Genomic DNA, 21,345 nt, shown 5'->3' with positions numbered 1-21,345 from the left:
ACAAGCACCTTGTGCTGCTTTCTCAAGTGTCCCCTCTAGCCACTGATTAGTGTCACCCAAGGAAGGAGCAGCGACTCCTACCTTCCCAAGCAAGGTGTCTGTGAGCTGCCCAGTGAGCCCAGTTACACCAGCAGCCCCACAGTTCAGACGCAGCAGCTGGGCAGAGGGCACAGGGTTCATGGGAAGCACCAAAAATCAAAAATCCTACACTTTTTATTGCAGAGTTGGTGTTAGTGTTTTGGAGAGCACAGCTGCATTAGAGGCAGATACTGTTCCAAGTCCCCTTCCCCATGATGCCGCCACAACTCCTCAGCCCCAGGCAACGCCAGAAATTGCACCTGGTTTTGCAGTGCACAGGAGAGCTCCAGTGAGGAGCTGGGCCCTCCAGTGACTTGCCACTGAAGAACAATCACAAGCCAAGCCTCGCACAATGACACAGTCAGCACACTAATGAGCACACCTTGCCCCGCCGGGAGACACACGTGAGCTTGTTCGGAGCACCCCGACACAAGGCTGCGAGCAGCCCTGCCCATGGGGTGCCCTGAGCTGCCCTTTCTGCATGTTCTGCTATTCGGTTTCCATGGAAGTCTCTGCTGTGCACGGGCTGAGGCCGCTGGGCTGGCACGGAGCTGCTCTGCCCTCGGCTCTGCCAGCAGCCCAGCCCGGCCACCCCAACAAAGCGCTCCCCCATGTGCCCTCGGGCGAGTCACGGTCAGAAACAAGCCCACAGGCTGCCCACATGCAGCAATGAACAGTCTCTATTCCCTTCTCATCAGCTGACAGCTACTTCTTTTTTGCTTTGCTTCCGCTTTACAGGGCAAGAGATAACACACTAAAAAAAAAAAAATTAAAGCAATTCAAAAATTCACCACCACCTGATTTCTCCATCTCAGTTAAGGTGTAATCCTCCCCACTGCCAGCGGCCGCTTCTATTCTCCTGTAAAGTGCTGGTCAGGTTGATTTTTTTCTACTAGATCTCATGGCTCAAGTCTCTGAAAACCTTCACCCTTCTACAAGAATAAGCAGTTGTGTAACGCCTATAATTTATGGTATTGCCTTTTCATGCATATTTCCTTCTCTCATGGAAGCCAGGACAGGAGCAGCACCAGGTCTAGTCATCAACAGTGATGTTGCGAAAGAGATAGGCCATGGACTCGCCGTTGTGGATTCGCCGGATGGCTTCAGAGAGAATCAAACTGATATCCACAGTCTTTATCTTGGGGCACTGCAGCTTCTGCACCTCGTGAGGAACAGTGTTGGTTACTACCACCTACGGAGAGCCAGAAAGAAAAGACCATTAGTTGTGTCACCAATACGCTCACCCTCACTGAGCTGCCACCCTGGATGAACTCCACAAGTGGTGCAAACCTGCTGTTTCACTGGGGGGGGGAGAAATCCTTGTATGTTAGAAAAATAGATTAAAAATAAATGTTCTCCACTACAGGACAGTCAGATCTGTTGTAGAGTGCTGGTTATGCTGGTCCATCAACCACCACCTCCACACAGGCAGGTGGGTCCCACTTAGATCTTGGGATCCTACATGTTTGTAACTAAGGGCAAGGTTCGAAATCTCATCCTCTCAATGTACCCAAGAGCCCGGCGTCAGCTGCGGAGAGGGGCAAGTGGAAGGTCTGCGCAGTGAGAAAGCAGCCGCATGCACCCAGCTGCGGTCAGGGAAGCATCCCAGCAGGGATGACTAATATCTATGCATCGGGGAGAAAACATACGCAGCGGCAGATCTGTCTGAACAACTATAAATCACACATGCTTTTTTCATTATTTTTTTTCTCCAGTGAAGAACCAGCTAACTGAAAGCATCTGATGCAACCAGTCACTTCAGAGAAGAGCTACGTGGCAGGGGAAGAACATCAGCTTCTGGTTTAAATCATCACAGCCCCAGCACCAACCCTTCCGCACAGCCCCGAAAGCAGACGCACCTCATCAATGGAGGATTCCTCTATGAGACGGGGGGCATCTGCTGACAGCAGCCCATGAGTGGCCATCACGAATATCTTGTAGGCCCCACGCTCTTTCAGGATCTCTGCAGCAGCTACGAAACTTTCCACGTCATCGATGATGTCGTCCTGAGAAGAAACAGAAGTAACGTCAAAATCAGAAGTTTACCAAGCCTGCAGGGCAGGAGGGGATCTGCAAGGTGCTGCAGCTTTGGCTGCGCACACAGCCAAAAAAGATGATCCATGGCCACTCCAGCTGTAGCCATGTGCACGACTTAAACCTGTGAGCACCATTTCCCTAATTTACGGACTCTTTTGGCAGCATGCAAAACAAACACTATGTCTTGGAAACAAATTAGTCTCTGCTTCTGCACACACAAAAAGCTTATCTTCAGCAAGGTATTTTTTGCATGGGGATAGAAGCTGCATGTTGGTTCCTGACACTGCAGCATGGCACAGAAAGCACGCAAAGCTCAGCAAGTTTTTTTTGCTTGCTTGGTTGGTTGGGTTTCTTTTTAAACACTTCAGGAGATTTCTCTGCATGTCCTGGATTTTTTGGGTATTTGTAGATTCAAGTGAACAAGGAAATTTCAGGGCTTAAAATGCTGAAGTACAAAGGGTTTTCAACAGAAATCTGAAATGACCCAAGCAAAACTGGAGAAAACAATGGAACAATGGAACCATCACATTCCCACCCCTACACCAGCAGTCCATCCTGCCCTCTGGGATAAAGCAGCTCAAGAAAAGATGCTGGGAAGAAGCCACCCCCCCTCCTCCCCATCACACACATACCACAATGATGGCAATTCTTCCTCCAACGTCTCCAACCACAGTTATTGGCGGTTTCTCCTTGGCCATCATCACTAAAGAAAATTAAAGAAAGAACAGGTCAGTCAGCTCCACCATGTGAGAGGCTCAGCCCTTAACTGCACCTTACGTTGGTGCATAGACACAAATGTGCTTAACATGATCCTGACAACCACCCGAGTGAGCAACCACTCGGTTTGGCTCATGCAAAAACTACACACGTAACAGGCTTTATCCTGTATCCTGAAAAACATCGTATAACATAGCAGTATAAAAGAGAACAGAAACATGAACTAGGATGCACTGAGAGTGTCCAGTTGTAACACAGTCTACAGACTCGCACCAAACACCAACAAGGCTCTGGTGGACAGCAAGTCCCTGGCCGGTATAAGCCAAACCTCTTGCTTGGTTCATCCAGTGAATGCTGTACAAAAACTCCCAGTACGGAAAGAAAACAGCGGTGGGCACGCACATGTCGGTAGGTGATAATCTGGGCTGATCGAAGCACTGCAGCAAACACGAACACGCAGCATTTTGTAACACTTACCTGGCTCACCTGCACCCCCCAGGTTTTATGCTCTCTGCAGGGAGTTCAGCAAAATGTCCTACACTTTGTACCCTCCTCTTTGTAAGCTCAAGTCTTGCCAGGATTCCAGCACCAGATGCCTCTCAAACACCAAAGCGTTTTGGACACCCCACATAGTAATATTTTTCTCCTTTAAGATAACCTGCTTTGCCATAATACTTCACACTTGAGCAGTATGAGAACAAGCAGCATTGCCCATCAAAAAGCCTGTCTGAACGCTGATTTCTGCCCTCTGTAGGAAAATCCTACACAGAACTCGCTGTCCTGCACAGCTGATCCAGTGCTCTTGCCACACTCCTCAGGGCCTGGGAACACTCACAGCACAAGCAAAGCTGGGACAGCGAGTCAGACTGAGGGACGTGACTAGAGCAGCTGTACCGCAGCTCCAAAGATTCAGGTGCAGAGCTGTTCTTCTCATGCATGGCATGCCCTACAGACCGGTTTTCCGTCAGCCTACCAAAACTGCACAAAAGGTGTCCAATGGTTCCGTTTTGACCCAAGTTACATCACTCACTGCTAGGTTTTGCAGTGGAAGTCACAGCTACCTTGGACTTGAGAGTTAATTGCTCTTCGGAGCATAGATTCCCCAGCCTCCCTTGCACTGCCATTCCTGAGTCTCCTATCAAATGCAAAGTCACGCCTAAATCCTGAGGGGAAAGCACTCTTATGAGAAGGAAGAGTATTTGTAATGAACTAGGATCAAGCACCACAAAAGATAAGCAGACCATAAATTTCAATTACAGGCACTACCTACCTGCTTTGGTTAGTTATAAGTTTATTATCTAGTTTGGACAGTAACAAAACTCCTGGAGGGAGCTGTGAAATACCGAAAGGATTCCACATCTGGCTGCCATCCCACCCTCCGTGTGCATCCCCAGATGAGCACCATTCCTGTTTAAAACAGCCAGGCTAGGGAAAACTCTTGTCTAAGCAATGGTGAGCACACCTTAGGAAGCTCAAATTCAACAGTAATTTACTGGCAAACACGTGAAATTTCAGCAAATCAGTATCCTCCCATTCCATTAAGGAAGCAGATTCCTCGCTATGCTCAAAGGCTAACACAGCAGCTAGCAACGTCAGCACTGCTTCACATCTCCTGTCTGCTTTTAAATGCTGTATTTCAAGTTTGCTTTATTTCTGAAGTACGGTAGGCGGCGTGTCGACCTACCCGGATCCTAAAGAGATGTTTTCCCTTTTTCTTGATCAATTTTCTCTGCAAAGAAAAGAAAAAAAAAAAATGCAAGCCAAAGATCTGCGCACAACCACATTAAATCGCACGTGAACTTTGATTGCTCCAATAAGATAAGAGCTTAGGCAAGAGTTATTGTAGCCAGTTTCTCTTTCTTCCAAATCTTGGGACATATCAAGATGTGCAAGTCAGAACCGCTATGAGAAGGCAGCTTGAAAACTAACTCAAACAATAAAGAGTATTTTCCTCCCCGATACAAAACTTCCATTTGTATGTAGACAAAAGATGGCAATAAGGTAAGCCACAGGTGTACTTCTGCCCAGTGTGACCCCTTGGAATATGTACAAGTTTAGGTTAAGAGAGTTGCTATTTTTTTCTGGAAACTCAGAAAAGGTGCTTATGGCATCTGTAGCTTCTGGGACAGGCGGGTGGGAAATAAAGAAAAGATATAAAAACAAACCATTTTTAAAAAAAACCCAGGATATCGAAGAACACTGAAGGGTGGTGGAGCGATAATTTAATGAGCCAAACACTCTAACCTGCACTTTCATTCTGATGTAACATACGCCAAAGGCGAGATGATCACTGACATGAAGAAATAGCATCTCCCAGTGCATAAACCTGTTGCTTTAATTGAGCAGTCAAAAATAGGTGAAGGAATGCTAAAACAAATTCTGTATGGAGCTGACAGTGTGTATTAAAGTGATAATCACAAGTAAAGCAATGCTGCATCTACAACAGAGTAAATGAGCAAAAGGCTGCTCAAGAATTAACTGGTTTGTGTAGAGACCTGGAAGGACAGAGAACATCCCTGTGCACGCCCAAACACGGGAAAGAGATGGCTGTAAGGGAGTAGGAACAGACCGATGGTCACTCCAGTTTTCACCCAAACTCTCTTCCTTCACGGTGCTTTGCTGGGCTCTGGGTTTGGAGCAGACCATTAGCTATCTGCATGAATCACTGAATTCCAAATCCACTGAAATGGTTTAACAGCTGGTGCTCCACTCCTTTTCTCCAGGAGGAGGAAACACGCAAAGAGCCCCCATGCATTTGTTAAAGCACAGCCCCAAGCCAGCTGCAAGCTCCAAGACACAAAGAGAATCACCTCGGACTGACATCACATCTCAAAGGCTCCAATTTCTGGGTTTTGAGTGACGTGAGCTGTTGCGGCCGCTTTAGCACAGCATTTTAAGAAGCACCTTGGGCATTCTTCTGTTGTGACCAAGCAGACCCAGAGACCAGTTCTACTCTGAGAACTGGAGGTTTTTCTAGCCAGTTTTGGCGTAAGGAAGCACAGAGCTCTGGGCTCACAGACACCACGGGGACACGGCTGAGCCCTGCATCACTCTGCCATCGGAACTTACAGCACCGGGATTGCTGGTGACAGTTCACACAGCAGGAAAAGTGGATCCGGGGCTTTGTTTCATGTGCCACACAAGGGGAGAAGACACTTTTCAACTGAATCGGACAAGAACGGAGCCGTAGCGCAGAGGGTCAGTGCAGACTCCCAGCACTGCCGTCCCTGACCCAGCTGCATTTTCACCTGTCTGGCAGAGCAGTTCCCCGCAGAGCCTGCGACACAACCAGGACGCAGGAGAAGCTCAGGCTGCTTTTAGACAGACATTACTTCGGTATTCTGCACATCCAGTAACAGAGCCCAGCTCGCCCAAAACTCACTCAGAACCAAGTATCCACTAAGATTAGAAAACTGGAAAGAAAAGCAACTTTCTGCTGAGAGTTCGGGACAAGCTCACCCCATAACCCACCCCACATCTCACCCCCAACAGCTACCAAGCCACAGCTTGGTTGTTTTACACTTATGGCTCAGCCATGCAGGAATTTAACGTCATTAGTCAAGTGCTGAGTGTCTGCAGGAGATAAAATAAGGAAGTGGTGATACACAGCAAATTAGTTAATGTGTGGATAGCTGGGGACTGAAAACATTTTTCCACTGGAATAATAACTAAATTGGACAAGGGCACATTTCTGTATGAGCTACTATTTACGGGACTCTCCAGCAGCACAAGCTCCTACAGCTGAGCTTCCTTGAAGTGACACAGTTGTAAATAAAAATACAGTCACATCAATGTCCTGTCCAAGCAAATGTCAGCTGGTGATGTTTTGGGGGACAGTGTCCTCTTCAAAGGAGCAGGGGAAAGAAAAGGCCAAGAGTAACTGTGCAAATTCCTGTTTTGCTGGAAAAATCCCCTCATCAGAAGGGGAACAATCAAGGTGAAGTCCCAAATTTCATTGCCAAACTCCCGCCTGTCCCCAAGGTCCAGCAGGAGCTTCACCAGCAACATAAGCATTGTTTAACTGATTGTATCATGGTGAGCGATGACTGGGGTAACGTACAATGCCTGCAGCCTCACTTCCTCACACAGTGTTTGGATGTTCTCCCTAAACTCCAAAAGACAAGAGGAGACTCTTATCAGTAGCCCCAGCCACTGTCAGTAGAAGGAAGTCTAGCTGCAGGATGGACATCTTATCACCCACAGCTACACGGATCCTTTCTCACCATCAGTTCTCAGCCACACTCATTGCACTCATGATTTCTGTTCTACCACCATCCCCCTAAAAAGCTAAAATTCTCCAAAAGGGAGCTGCATTTTGATTTTACTGTTGTTGCTGGATTGCTGCTGCTGCAGGAATACGAACAATCCTAAGAGTGCTGCATTTCCCAAAATACAGATTTCCTCCTTTTTGCTTTGCTCTGTGCTACCAAATCAGCAGCTTACCAACTGATGGCGAGAGCACGCAAAGCAGCTTAGCAATGCTCTCAGAGAACCTGTTTGCCCAAGCCACACAAGCTGCAAAACCTCATCAAAACAGCCACCAGGACATGATCACCAGGCTCTCAAGATAGAGAAAATCTCCAGCAGTAACAATGGCTGCAGCAGGAGGGGAAGACAAAGGCCAACCCTCCCCTCCACGTCGCGGACAGCAGTCTGTCCCAGTGGCTGTTCCCACCTTAGTTATGCTTTTGTATTTATTTTCTGTTTCATGAGCTCGACAAGTTTTGCTGCTGAGCACTGTAAAAGCATCACCTTTATCAGAGGTTTGTCAGTCCAACACTGTTGAGTGGGCAAAGCCAACGGGAGCAATGCTGACACTCTGCCCAGCCAGAAAGAGTTAAACAAAAACCTTGCCCTGTACCACCTTCTACAACTCGCTGATATCAACCCTTCCATTAGAAAAATTCCACCGGTCCAACTACCACTAGGTTGGTTCCACCTTCACAGCCAAACCAACAGCTATTTCCTATCAAACTTTTCTTCTTTTGCCCAAAGATAAGCAGAGAAGCTTCATCTTACATGGCAGCTCCAGACCGGGATGCACTGTTGCATTTTTGACCATGGGAGGGGAGTGACGTCCATCGTCCATGTCCTGCTCCGTACACTGGGCCTCGCCGTGGATCACCGCCAGTCCCAGCCGCAGCCGCTCGGCGTAAGACTGAGCCCTGCGGGAGAACCACAGCGGGTCAGGACGACGTGGGGCTGATGCAGCAGCGCTGCAGGCCGCTCCCAGAGGGCCCAGGAGAACAGCACAACAGCAAGAAACTTCACTGGAAGTGACTTTTCATCCCTCCTTAACACCCCAAAGCCCAGTCTACCCCTCGGCTCCACCACAGGCATTCCTTCATACACTAAATGCTTTCGGCGGTGGTCAGGCACTGCTAGAACTCATGCAGCAAGTGTGATCCTGGCCCCAGGTGAACCACCCAGCTCCGCAGCAGCAGAGATCTCCAGAGTTTACTCCCATGGGGCTGGGACTGCAAAATTCAGCTGCCCATCTGCACCACTACAGACACCCATTCCATTTCCAGCCACAAAAGACGATGGATCAGATCGCTGATCCATTTGCAACCCTCCCATGTTTTTCCTGACGTGTTTCCCATCAGCCCAGATCTCTTCCAAGTGACTTTTAACCAGGTAATAAAACATCCATTTACCTTTTAGCTGCATCAGGAGATTTGGCTACGATAACTGCGTTTCTGTAATCTGGAATCTGGATGTGATAAAAAGTTATTTAAGTAAAGACCTTCTTGTGATTTGATACTTGGCTGAAGAATCACACCCCCTCCCTTTCCCTGGCCCCACATCTTCATTCTGCGGTAAAAAACTAGAGGGGCAATTGGACCAGCTGCAGTAACTTCTGTCTGCAGGGGAAGGTCTGAACCCAGTACCGCTCTCCGGTACGGGGAAGCCCTGTTCTCACCACGTGGACACAAATCATCATCTTTTGCACATGGAAAATAAAACCTCCATGCCCTGCCCCCAGTCCCGCTGTGCTCAGCATTCCTACACTCAGCCCAAGACAAAGTCTATATCAATAATTCAGAGCAGTCAGACATGTACCGCAGAACAAAAGGCGAGGGGAGACAGTTTAAGAAGATTTTAACAGGATTTAAAAGGTGATCAGAGGCAGAAGCATAAAGAGCATCTCTCAAATGGCACTGGCTCTAGAGAGCAAGCTCATCTTCTGCTTATGGTCAAGAGTTCAATCATGCAATATAATATAATATAACATTTTCCCACTTTCCTGAGGAACATACAATAGGTACCCACTAAGAAAGAACTCACGAACAGAACAACTGGCTTGGCAGCACAACCTCTGCATGAGCAGAGGCCCAATGCTCCTATCACATAAAGACAAGTTAAGACAAGGTGATATATATAGAACTAGAGTAACCTCACTTCTTCCTGTATATACTGAAGCAAGAAAGGGGATGCTCTCAGGTTGTCTACTGGGAAGCTGAAGAAACCTTGAATTTCCTTTTGATGAAGGTCCATAGTGATAATATGTGTTAAACCTAAGGAAAAAAAAGATAGCAATTCACTGAGATGACTCCCACGTGGCTGGAGTTCCTCAAACATCTATTTTAGCTATTACTCAGACTATTATGCCATGTGACAAAACAAGCATAAACAGGTTAACATAAAAAGTTCCACAGACATAATGAGAAACAGGCACGCGGTAAGTTCCAGCACTAGGCTGACACTGTATTTCAACATGACACTTCTAGGCCACTTCCCCAGGTGCGAGTTACAAAGAAATAAAATTAAGTTGAAGAAAATGGATTCACCCAAAGCAGCTCAAGGGCTTGGCAGCACGTCCCCACAACAAGCAGGAGAAGGACGGAGGGACAGACGCCCTCTAGGATGCCCAGCAGCATCCCAGTGACACTCACCAGCCTTGGCCAGCATCGATGCCAGCAGCTTGCAGACTATGGAGCCCCTCTTGCGCATCTTGCTCTGTTTGCTGTAGGGGAAGTACGGGATGACCCCGATGATGTTCCTGGCACAGGACGTCTTCAGTGCATACGCCATTATCAGCAGCTCCATGACAGCTGTGTTCACATCCCTGGGAGATTCGAAAACCATTTCACAATTAGTGGGTGTTTTCCCAATGCAACTTCTTTTCCTTTTAAGCCAATATCTTTCCTCAGACTTCCAGGCAAACAGTGCTACATCTTATCCTAATGTATGCAAGACCCAGATCATGATCTTAAAGCTCCTTCCATCAAGCCACAGCACATCACAATCAGCTGTTACATGCACGGGACACGACTCCAGCACTCGAGAGCTGCGCACTGGAATTTGATTTTGTATGCTAACATTAACGTGTATGATGATTTCCCTTTATCATCATAACAAAAAAGGCATTTTTTCATTTATGTTGGAACAAATGTCACTTCATGCAGTGCATTTTGAAATAAAATAGTCTTTTAAAGAAGCAGCACACATGCAGCCAATGCAACTTCACACACACTGGATTTATTGGGCTATTTTTATTCTTAACAATGTAAGGCAGGTTATTTTTCCTGCCTTAAGAAATACTGCATTCTGGAGCAGTACAAACTCCAGACACATCATTTTGACGGAGGTCAGCATCTTCACGCTAGCTAGCTATCTATCTAGATGGAACTATCTATCTAGAGATGGAACAACAGCATAGTAAACGCTAAATGACTTTTACTTGCAAGAAAAATAAAACCAAGCAATGTTGGCAGAACATATCTACAGACCACAGCAAGGAATACACATAAAACCCCATTTTCAGTTAGCTTGACAATCATGGCTGAAGTGGCCCTGCAGAAGCGTGTTAATCTGTACCTGAATTCATTGTGGAAAAAACCAAGCCCTTTTAGCTCCTCAAAACCAAGAGACTGCATCCTCACAAACTGACTCGAGACCATTTGGGAACTGAAGAACACCCACTTCAGAGGAGACAGAGGGACAGGGAATCCTTGCACAGCACAGATGCCCTTGCTTGGGAGCTTTCAGCACAGCCTCAAATGACACTCCACATCCCCAGCGTGGTCCCCTGGAGGGTCACACGGGGGTGGCTCAGCCCTGGAGGTGATGGAGCAGGGCTGACTGGGGCATCTTTCCCCAAGCAGCAGAGGAATAAACAGCACAGAGCAGCTGAAAGATGCTCGAGGACCCGTTTTCCTCCTGACCGCTGGGGAGGGCTTCCCACAGAGCTCAGATACCATTTCCCGAGCCTCTGTTTGCATGTGACCCGTGACAGACCTCTAACCATCCCCATTTCTCCACCGGTCCCCCTTCCTTCAGAAATCAACCTCCATTTGTGTCTCTTCAGCTGTGAGTGCCCCGGGTCTCTGCTCTCCCGCTGCCCCCAGCCCTCGCGCACAATGTTGTTTGCACACAAGAAAGCTTTGTTAGCTCCGAAGCACCAAGCCAAGAATTACATAAAACAAAGCCCCTGCCACGTAGGACAACGAGCAGACAAAGAGCCACTTCTTCCCTTTGGTGTTTCAGCTGTGCCAGTGGGGCCACGAGAGAGGAAAAAGATGCTGCTATCAGTGTTGTGTAAAAACAAAGTGGCCAAGTTTAAGCCTATTTAAAGGTCATCCAAGAAATTCAATATTTTCCATCACTATTTTTCAAATTACTTAAAAAAAAATGCATGTATATGTATTTTTTCACATGGAAAGCAGATAGAGAACCAGACTGCTCCTGGAAGAAAGTGTTACCACTGATTTCAAAGGGCACCAGCAGTCCCGGTGCTGCTGCGGGATGCTGGCAGCTACGCTGATGGACAAGTTACTGGAGGAGAAAAACTACTTTGTTTTTCTACAGTCTAAACATGAGCCATTTGGTTTTCACTCATATGAACGCTTGTCCACACACCAACAGTCCTGGATGATACTTGTCTTTGTCACTGGTTTAGTTGTGCTGTGGGATTTTTGGACAGGGAGCTTCTATCAAATATTCAGGTCTTTCTGTTCTCTCTCTGTGCATTTAAGATGCAGGCCGAGAATTCACACTGCAGCGTAATAAGGTTGCTTAGCTCTCTACTCCTTTTCTACTAAGTCCTAATATTTTGTTTGCTTTTCAAACTGCTACCGAGCATGGAAGTCCAATCCTCAGATTAATCAGCACAGTTGTTGTTTTTACTCTCCTGCAAAGCTCCCTGAAACCCACAGCAAAACAGAGATGCCCTTGAACCTGTCCTCTGGAGCAATGCAGCAAGGCACAGCTGCAGCTTAACAATAAAAGATTACTTGGCTGCACAACAGTGGCTCCTCGCCTGGAGGGTCCTGAACATTTTGGCTAAAAAGGACCCATTTCTTAGCCCATATCTCTGAATTCAGTTTATGAAAAAAACAAGGGGATCAGCAAATTAAAATCAGGGGAGGTTTTCTCCTCCCAAAACTATTGCTGTCCCTAATACTACAAGTTATCACTCTGAATACCTTCTCTGTTTCTTGCTTACACGGCTCTCAGTTACAAGTGATTTCAGAGAGCTCTCTCACAACAGAAAACACCATGGCACTATTCACACAAAACATAAACCTGATTCAGTGGGTCTCCACCTTGCAGTGATTTGCTTGCTCCCCAAGGGAGGAAACACTTGGAGCATCTCTCTGGAGAGAGATGAGCTCTAGGAAAACGTCTCAGCCTGCAAGAGGAACCCCAGAGGTGAGCAACCTGATCCTGTGGTCTGACTGATTTCTTTAACAAGAGGCCAAGCATTACAAATAGGGAATAAACTTCAATTCTCACTGGGCTCTATTTCTTCAGCAAGAAAAAAATTCTCTTTCCAGAGTATTCTGCTGTCTGCTTGAGCTCTGGTACTTACTAGTTTTTGTGACCACCAAAATCTGAGAAGAATTTGGTCACCTGAAAAAGGCACCAGAGCAGGAATATCCTTGTTTTGCTAACTGTGCAAAAGACGTCCTATCAATACCTCATCTCTGAAAACAGCATCTCTCCTGCTCATAGCTGGTCATTTTGCAGTTATCATTTGTGTACAGGCTCCCTTCTGCTAGCTTGGCTAATGGTGAGAAAACCTATCGAACCATCTGTGAACCAGAAATTCAAAGCATATCACAGCTGTGAAACCATCCCTTACCTGGGGATTGTCTGTATAATGAAGATATCCTGTCCCCGGACAGATTCTTTTATTTCAACTCTTGTTTCTGAAGGGGATTGAAAGCACAGTCAGTTTTGTTTCCAAACATCAGGCTTACCGTGATAACACAGCATAACTCAGCGGAAAGCAGAGTGACGTGCTGTGCAGCAAAGCACTTCAGACCTTGTAGCAAGCAACCCGATTTACAGCTAACCCCAAAGGGGGGAGAGCTCACACTGGCACGAACCCAACACCAACCCGACCATCACCAGAGCAGCTTTCACACCGCGTGGCCCGTTCTGGCTGTAAGAGCCGCAGCACTACCATAAATCCTCATGCCAAGCAAACACCGTTTCTAGCCCTTCCTCTCACCCATATCAGCTCACTGGTTCTAGTCTCCTGCAAACACAATAACTGATGTCTCGAAACAGTCAATGACTCTTAGCCAGTGAACCCTATTAGTCAGTATCCTTGTGTTTTAGCCCAGCATCTCAAAACAGACACCTCCTACGTTTAAAGACGACAGCAAGCTGCAAGAGGCACGCTCCCCAGCACAGCCCTGAATCCGTGCTCTTTAAGGCAAGAGGACAGGTCCTTGCTGTAAACTGTTTGTGGCAGGGGAGGGCTGGAAGAAGAGGATCCTGTAAAAGTTTGCAAGGCAGACACTTAGAAAGCAGGCCATTGCTTTTAAACATGGGAAATGTCTTGCTAAGTGCAAGGGCGTGTAAGATTGTCTAGCAGCTAAGACCCAAGGTAGGACCCTCCTTTAGAGGAGAATCAGCTGATGGACAAACAAGACAACAGGAAAACAAGAAATATTTAATTGCTTTGTCCAAGGTCAGACATGGAGTTTTAGCAGCGCCAGTCGCAGCAGGAGCAATCACAGTTGAATCGCTGCACTTATTCGACAGGTTTGGCAGAAGGAGCTACCCGGTATTTCTAAGATTACCTCAAACAGTTGCAAATAGTAAAGATTCCTCTTACCTCCATTGGTTTCCTGGTACACCACAGATTTCCCCAGCTCAGCACCGAGACGCCTGGAGAGAAATAAGAAAATGAGGAATGGAAGAACCCAGCAGTTCTTCCAAACTAGAGATGTGACCAAACATTACACACCAACAAACCCCAGCACTGCCTAGCAGGGAGCAGAGTGCCCCAGGCAGGCTGCAGAACCACACAGCCGCCCCTTCCCTGGGGTCTCCTTCACCCCGAGGGCCCTGGGCCAGACCCCGGGACATGTTCCTCTGTAGCAGGTCAATGTCAGTCCTCGTATGACTGATCATAAGCTGTGATTCCTGATGGCAAAGGACATCTTGCCATCAATGCCACCTTAGGTGGATCTGCTGTGGAGCTAAACATTAATAATTTAGTCAGACTTGATTAATGGCAACTGAGTCACTTTTTTGACTCCCACGCTTTTCTTCCCTGCCCCCCCCGCCACCTTCCTTCCAAAATAATTCAAGTCGTAAACTTCAAAAAGCTTACTCTTTTTTTCAAATTACTCCTTCCTCTTCTCAAATGTCAAATCTACAACATTCATCACAACAAAGATTACAGTCACTCACCTTTTTATTTCTTATATAAGAAATACTCCTTTTGAGGAGCATTTTAAAAGGCTCCAAAAGGCAGACTATTCCCTCAGGTGACACTTCTGTATTTAACTGTACTGACAAGTAATCCATTAGTATTTTGACTCCGAAATACCTTTGTTCAACACGTTGATTACGGCGGCAGTTTCCTGTCTGCACATAAACTGCATTTACCTGGACACAGGCCAAAATTATGTGCATCGGGACTAACCCCAAATGAAGAGCCCACATTTGTCACTGGCTTTCCCCTGGTCTCTCCGCATCTCCACAGCCACAGGCTTGGCCTTATCCTTCAGCTGTCACAAAGATTTGTTTTTCCAGGAGTAAATGAGCGAGGCAGCCCGACCCTGGCATGCTGCTGGACTCAGCTGCAAGCCCGCACGCTGGAGCTGGCCTGGAAAGCATGGCCGGGACAGCTGCGGTAACAGACACTCGAATGCAATGCAATATATTTGCATACAAAGTACGTATTTGGCACGCACGCATTCCCCATAATGTGTCTGGCAACACGTTTTGCCACGGCTGGGGGTGGTGAGTAAATGAGCACATTGAGAATCATACACACGAGACTGTAACTGGTACAGGTACCAACTGTGGCATCACCTGGGGACCCTGCAGTCCAGGGCAGGGAAACACCCAAACCTCTAACCCATGTGAGTTTTGCAGATGGGATCCCTCAAGTTCTCACTGCCCATCGGGATCCCGCTGTCTTTCTGATGATAATCGGGCATCTGCAACAACTAAGCTTTGGCTTAACCCCTGCCAAGGCATCCAAGTCCAAACAAGCTCAATAATCACACACACACACAAAACAAACCCATGTGTGGGGGGAAATGTCTAATGACTCACACTTGTTCCTCCAAAACTGCAGGCAAGCCTTGCAAGCTCCCTTTGGAGGCACGTGTGCCCTGACTTCACTGCAGACAGCACATTCCTACCGCACTAAATAGAAAAAAAGTCCATTAACGAGGCTGTGCAACCACCCTTGGTCAACCCTGCGTCTCATGGAAGGAGGGAAAGCTTCAGAAAGAGTCCATCTGGACATATCTCAGCAAAACACCCCTTGGAGGGCAGCACTTCCAATGCTAAGAGGTGGCAAACACAGGCAGTGGAGGTTTGTGATGCTCTGCGAGGATGCAGCCGGCAAGAAGAAAGCAGAGCCCAGTGCTCCATGGTTCGGACTACACAGCGGCAATGCGGTTTCTGTGCTGTTGAAATGAGGAATCACAAATATAAGTTTGCTCCCCGATGGAAAAGGGGACACTGAACAGCTCAGTTTGTTGAACCTTGGGGCAGAATCACAATTATCGTACCACTTGTCTGCATACACGGGCACATCTGCACAAGGGAAGGAATGGCTGCAACTACAGGTAACCTACAGCACACCCCCCCGTGCCCCCAGATACAGCTGCTTCTTGCAAAAATAATACTTTAGGTCCTGTAGATAAATCACATCTCCAAGCACGATGAGCTCCATTAACAAAAGCTGTGCTGTGTGGTGCAGTATTTGGCTACAGGAACACGGGGGCTTTTGCTGATTCTAAATCATTTAAGGCTGGAGAACGGTCCGGCTGATTTTACAGAATTCACAGGAATTTCACTTATTAACCAGTGTTGAGCAGACACCAGAGCCAAAGTTCACTTCTGGAAGCTCCTTTCTGAACCAAAGAGAGACAGAAACCCAGTTTGGTGTCATTTTTGTTTTTAAGAGCAGCAGTCCTCAGAACTGAGACCTGTTCTGAAAAAGCTCCGGACATGTGGCCCTGCCAAGCGTGGTGCAACAGATCCAGGTATTACTGCTCCAGCTTTTGAAGTTTTTAATGTCATCTCAACACAAGCTTTCTCTGTGTGACCACTCACTGCTCCTGATGGGGAAAGCCCAGCTCCTCACTCTGCTCTGCCATCCGCTCAGCAGCTCCGTCACTAAACCAACTCCTCTAGGACCTGAGAACATCTAAGAGAAAAATTCTCTTTATGGCTTTAAACATCCTACTCAGACCAACCGGCCAGTAAAAATTCATATAGATCCGAAATCTGTAACCATTGCCCAGGAAAGACAATCTGACTTTCCACAGTCTCAACATACAGCAAGAAGATATTGAGCTGTGGATACAAAACTGTTTATAAAATCAGTCTCAAATTCATGGCCTAAATGTGAACAGCCCACAAGTCACCTACAGTTTAATAAGGAAGTGACACACTGGAGTATTTTAGGAAACACCACAAGGTTGTATTAGACTGCACTTTAAAAGATCCTCTGAAGGCTGTCAAAAACCATTGTACCAGCCTCTCGAGACAAAGGACGGTCAGTTTAAAGAGACTTGATGTTTAGCTGAATCAAAATTCAAGAGGCAAGTTCACTTGCAGTATTTCATGCCACCAGAGCATGTTTCAGTACTGCTGGGAAGGGCTCCCAGCCTGGGCCATGTTTCCTTCTCCTACACTGTGACGAGCACCTAGAAGACGTTAAAGAAGTTGTTGTTGAAGGAAGACAGAACAAGGAAGGCTGACATTACTCTTCTCCATCCCATCAGAAATGCTCCTTCCTTCAGCTGAGGAACGCTCCTTAGAGTCCTCCTAACGGGCCATCTCTCCGAAAAGCAGTGCTCACCTTCTGCTCACTCACAGAAACCATCACCCTGGTTTCAAATCCAGTATTTGTGCCCTCTGTGCCCAGCGCAGCCAGCGAGAGATCTCAGCGCATCTGTTGGACTCCAGAGATTAACAAGACTTGCTAGACCTCCCTCCCCACAGCAGCACACAAGACCCATCACGGACCAGCACTGATCACAGAAATTATCTTTCTCCCCTGCAAATGCAGCTTGTAATCAGGTGCCAAGTGTCCTAATTACAGCAGGAGTCTTCTTTCCATCTGGGAAAGAATTAAAAAAATATCCCTCTCAATTTAGAAGATACAAGTGAATATATGTTTTTATTTATGTTTCAGTGGTCCTGAATCTTAGGAGCATCTTTATTATTTAAAGTTTCACAAGGTAGTTGGTTCTCATAAACCAGAACCATCTCCCCTCCCTGGCAGACACTAACATAAACCAAAGCTCCGAAAACTCAAAGTGAAAGTTAGATTAACCATTTAGTCATTCCTCCTATAACCAGACCAGAACACATAATGGGAAACTGCAAAGATGGGAAGCGTGCCAGAACGCCACACTCAGAGCCTGAATCGAAAGCAACTCTGGAAGTTTTGCATTAAATGAAGCAAGGAGACTGAAGAGCTTTTTTATGTCTGGTTTATGTCACTCTGCTCCTCCAAAGGCCTAAGATTTTAAAAAAGGATAAGCCAGGACTCCTTGAGTACTGATTTAAACATACCTACAGGTAAAGAGCAACAGAGCCTGGATGGACAAGTGACTCAAGGGGCCCTACTCCCAATATTGTGTGTTGTTTTAAAGTTCTTTTACTACTCATACTAAGGGTCATAAAAAAACTTTAAAAAGAACGCACAATATTAGAGGACAGACTCACCCTTGTAAGACTGCTCCAACCCTATTAAGAGGCGCAGCTGACCTCCCCAGCAAAAGGCGGGCTGGGATGTGACACAGTGGGACAGCCAGCAGTCACGCATCTTTTGTGACCTGAAAAAACAAGGGATGGATTACAAACGGGTTGAGACAGCCTCTGCGCTCCTAAAGGAAGCCAGGGGGTCGCTCTCTGGATCCTGCTGTCATTCCCCCTCAGAGCATCCCTGGGAACCCTGCACAGGGTTACAGCAGCACGTCACACAGCCCGGAGAAGCCTGCTCTGTGTCTCTTCTCATCACATCTTTACAAAAAAAGGGAGTTGTTTTTAAGACAAAGAGCAGAAAATAAAGACTGCCCGTTTGCTCTTTTGGTCCTGAGAACTTGGAGCTCGTCCCCAGGGGACTTCAGCTTTGTTCAGTGTTGACGCAACAGGACGAGCCTGGTAAAATCATGGCCCATCTCTGCAGCAAAACTTTTTTACAGAGAGACTTTCTTTTCAGAGTTGTATCAGTGAAGGGAAAGTGATACAGAACTGACCCAACACAGCAAAAATACATGAACAAAAAAAAAAGAGCTTTCCACTCCCAAACACAAGGGTTTCTCTTGCTGCCTCACACCCAAAGAAGTCCATTGCTGTTATCCACCACGTGTCCCATCAACACCAGCGATCCTGGCCAAACAGCCAAGTCAGCTTCATGGAGATCATCTGTGCTAAGGATTGAACACTGTTTGTTAAGCTAGCTGGACAAATAGCAAAATGGTCTTGCAGTTAAAGGTGCCAGCACACCTGTATTTAGTAATGGTTCCAGTCTAAGCATACCCTAGTCCTCTCGATCTTGAGAGCAGCTTCCCATGAACTGTAGCTGAGAGGAAACAGAAAGGAAACCCAAATCCTGCTTCAGGATGACAGCTCCTCAAATCCACAGCTTCCTGCCTCTTAGAAAAGTGCTTTCAGCTGGGAGTGCACACAGGCCAGGTGCCCTGATTTGAAACAAACTAACTCAGAACAAAAGATCAAGTGCTGGGAGAAACCCACTGCTGGTCTGAGTGCCAAGAGCCCCATTTCAGAGCCAGCTGTTCCACACCTCCTGCAGCAGGACCCAGCGCATCCATCCCTGCCAAGTCTAGGTCAAACTCTGCCCCAATTGATGGGCTGGACAAAAAGGGGCTCACTTCTATCCCTAAGCTAAATCCTCTTTTGTCAGCACGTGCTGCCCACCTTTCCTACCCCACTGAAGGGCAGATTAACTGATCCACTGTGCTCAGTGCAACTGCAGGTGTTGCACCCAGGTTTGCACATGCAACACTCTCCCAGCACTGAGTCTGTTGACCAAATGAGGTTGCCAACCTGCCCCTGCAAACAGCAGCAGAGAAAGTCCTGAGCATCTCCCAAAGCAGTTAAAATGCTGAGGTTTGCTCAGCCCAGTTTCACCTCCTCCCTCCCCAAAACTAACAGCCTTTGCTGCAACTCCGCCTTCCCAGCATCGAACTGGGCATCAGAGACGCAAAAGGCAGAAAGCAGACGGTCTGTTTTCATCACTGGCTCCAACCGAGTTATCAGGAGGAATGAGCTGGCGCTGCAGAGGAAAAGGGCAGAGCTGCTGAACCTCCCCAGCAACGGTGTTTGCAGCAGACGCCTTTGGCTTGGGAAGGCGGGGGGACACCGGGAGCTTCTGCAGCCGCTCTGCACAGATCCTGCTGCTCGGGGAGGGGAAAAGAAACTTGGAAGAGAAGGAACTTACTCCGTGATCCTCTTGGCCAGCTCGGTGCAGGCTGCCGTGGAGTTGGCCGAGAAGACCCGGTAGCCACTTCTGGCTGCGTTCATCGCCAGAGAGTCGTGCAGCCCCGGCGGAGCTCTGAAGTGAGAAAAAACAGATTTGTAAGGCAACAACAGCTTCCGTGGCATCGTTTTCTTCCTCTCCGCCACTATCACCGCCCCTAAAGGGGTGGGGAGGAGGAGCGGAACCCTTCCGCTACCTGCGATTCGGCGGGTCCGCTGCTGTGGCCCGGTGTTAAACGGGAGGGAGGAAATGCGAATATGAAAATAAACCGGAACAGCAGCACTCCCGTGGGGGAACGGGTTCCCTGCAGAGCGTCCCCCCCGGAGCCAGAGCTGGGCTCAGCCCGACCCAAACCCGCCCCACGCCCACCCAGAGGCACCTCAGGCACCAGGGGACAAGTGACCCCAAGATGGGGGGTAGGAGGGCAGAGAGGGGGTTCCCTCTGGCTGGGGAAGGAGGGGAGAGTCGAGGGGGCGCCGGGAAGTTTGGAAAAGGGGAGGGGGGCTCCCTGTGAGGCAGCGAGGCTGGAGGTCCTGTCACCTCACCCAGCCAAGCGAGCTCCGCCACCCGGCCAGAGCGGGGCTGCCCGCGGCCGCCATCTTGTCCGCGGGGAGAGACCGCCCCCGCCGCCATCTTAGGTGAGGGCGCAGCGGCCGCGGTCTTGCCGCACAGAGATGGGTATAAGCCATTGACCGAACAGCGCCGCTACCTGAGGAGTCGGCGTGAAAACGATGTAAACTCCCCCTCCTCCGGGGATGCACCGCCCGCTTCCCGAGTGTGGCTGGCAGCGCGGCCACCTCCCTCCTCTACCCGGGGGTACGAGGCACGGCCTCAGTGCGGCGGCTTCACTGCCCGTGCTTAAGATGGCGGCCGTGCCGGCGGAAGCTGTACGGCGACGCTCGAGTTTCGCTCTATGGTGCTCGGGGCTGGAGAGGTCTGGGCTGAGCCCGGCGGTACGGGAACCGGGAACCCACCGCCCCACGGCTCTCCCCGGCCCCCGGGCTGTGCCGGCGGTGGGATGGCGGTCCCAAGGTGCTGCTGGAGCTGCAGCTGCTCTTTGCACCGTTTCCCAAGGGGATACTCAGTATCAGGCTCTTCAAGGTCCTCCAAGCTCCTTGGACATGAGGACAAAGTCCCACTGGGGTGCAGGCGCTAAATGACTAATCTAAGCAGTAAACTTGTGTTCCAGCCCACCTGACAGAGCTCCGCGCTGACCCTTCCAGGCCCAGGAAATGCGCTTTATATCCCAGGGAAGCCAAACGGCATTAATTTCATCACCAGAATCACGTCACTTAGTTCACCCTGGAGGGACAGGTTTTTCCCAGCAGTTCCTAAGCCACTGTGTAATTTCGCCATCCCTTGTCCTGTTATCTCCGGGCTGAGGGGGGAGGTCGCAGACATGGAGGATGCTCGTCTCCCTGGTTCAGCTGCGTCTCTCCCCACTGCCAGGCTGCTCTGGGATGTGCAGCCGCTCGGGTACGTGACAACGGTGGTGCCTCTGGCGACGACTCCTGTCAGAAACATTTCGTGTTTAGCTGGGAGCCGCAGCATCGCCATCGGTCCCTTTCCACCCGACA

General features: G+C 48.4%; 1 protein-coding gene across 4 annotated transcripts; it reads right to left on the bottom strand.

Annotated features, from left to right (window-relative positions):
* Positions 1-229: 229 nt before the first annotated feature.
* PRPSAP1 (phosphoribosyl pyrophosphate synthetase associated protein 1) lies at positions 230-20,367 on the bottom strand. Of its 4 annotated transcripts, none has more exons than XM_080356728.1 (11): positions 20,314-20,367; positions 19,730-19,843; positions 13,904-13,956; positions 12,920-12,986; positions 9,729-9,901; positions 9,235-9,350; positions 8,490-8,545; positions 7,852-7,997; positions 2,748-2,818; positions 1,938-2,084; positions 230-1,270 (listed from the first exon to the last, which is right to left on the bottom strand). In XM_080356728.1, exons 2-11 carry the CDS (start codon positions 19,810-19,812, stop codon positions 1,112-1,114), a joined length of 1,071 nt encoding a protein of 356 aa, XP_080212854.1. In that variant the 5' UTR covers positions 19,813-19,843; positions 20,314-20,367; the 3' UTR covers positions 230-1,111. The 4 variants fall into 4 exon arrangements, with proteins under 4 accessions (XP_080212854.1, XP_080212853.1, XP_080212855.1 ...); XM_080356727.1 differs by lacking the exon at positions 20,314-20,367 and adding an exon at positions 19,965-19,978; XM_080356729.1 differs by lacking the exon at positions 20,314-20,367 and adding an exon at positions 17,992-18,101 and having other exon boundaries at positions 19,730-19,841.
* Between the last annotated feature and the right edge of the window lie 978 nt (positions 20,368-21,345).

Source organism: Nesoenas mayeri (genome assembly GCF_963082525.1).
Source record: "Nesoenas mayeri genome assembly, chromosome: 19".
Lineage (NCBI taxonomy): Eukaryota > Metazoa > Chordata > Aves > Columbiformes > Columbidae > Nesoenas > Nesoenas mayeri.
Note: the sequence above shows the minus strand (reverse complement) of the source record. Positions and strands in the feature narration are given on the sequence as shown.

Coding starts and splice junctions, on each gene's coding strand:
- PRPSAP1 (XM_080356726.1), bottom strand. CDS start 19,893: ATGCCACGGAAGCTGTTGTTGCCTTACAAATCTGTTTTTTCTCACTTC. Junction 8,546..9,234: donor TTCAGTATATACAGGAAGAA/GTGAGGTTACTC, acceptor TATCACATCCAG/ATTCCAGATTACAGAAACGC. Junction 7,998..8,489: donor TCTCCTGATGCAGCTAAAAG/GTAAATGGATGT, acceptor GTTCTCCCGCAG/GGCTCAGTCTTACGCCGAGC.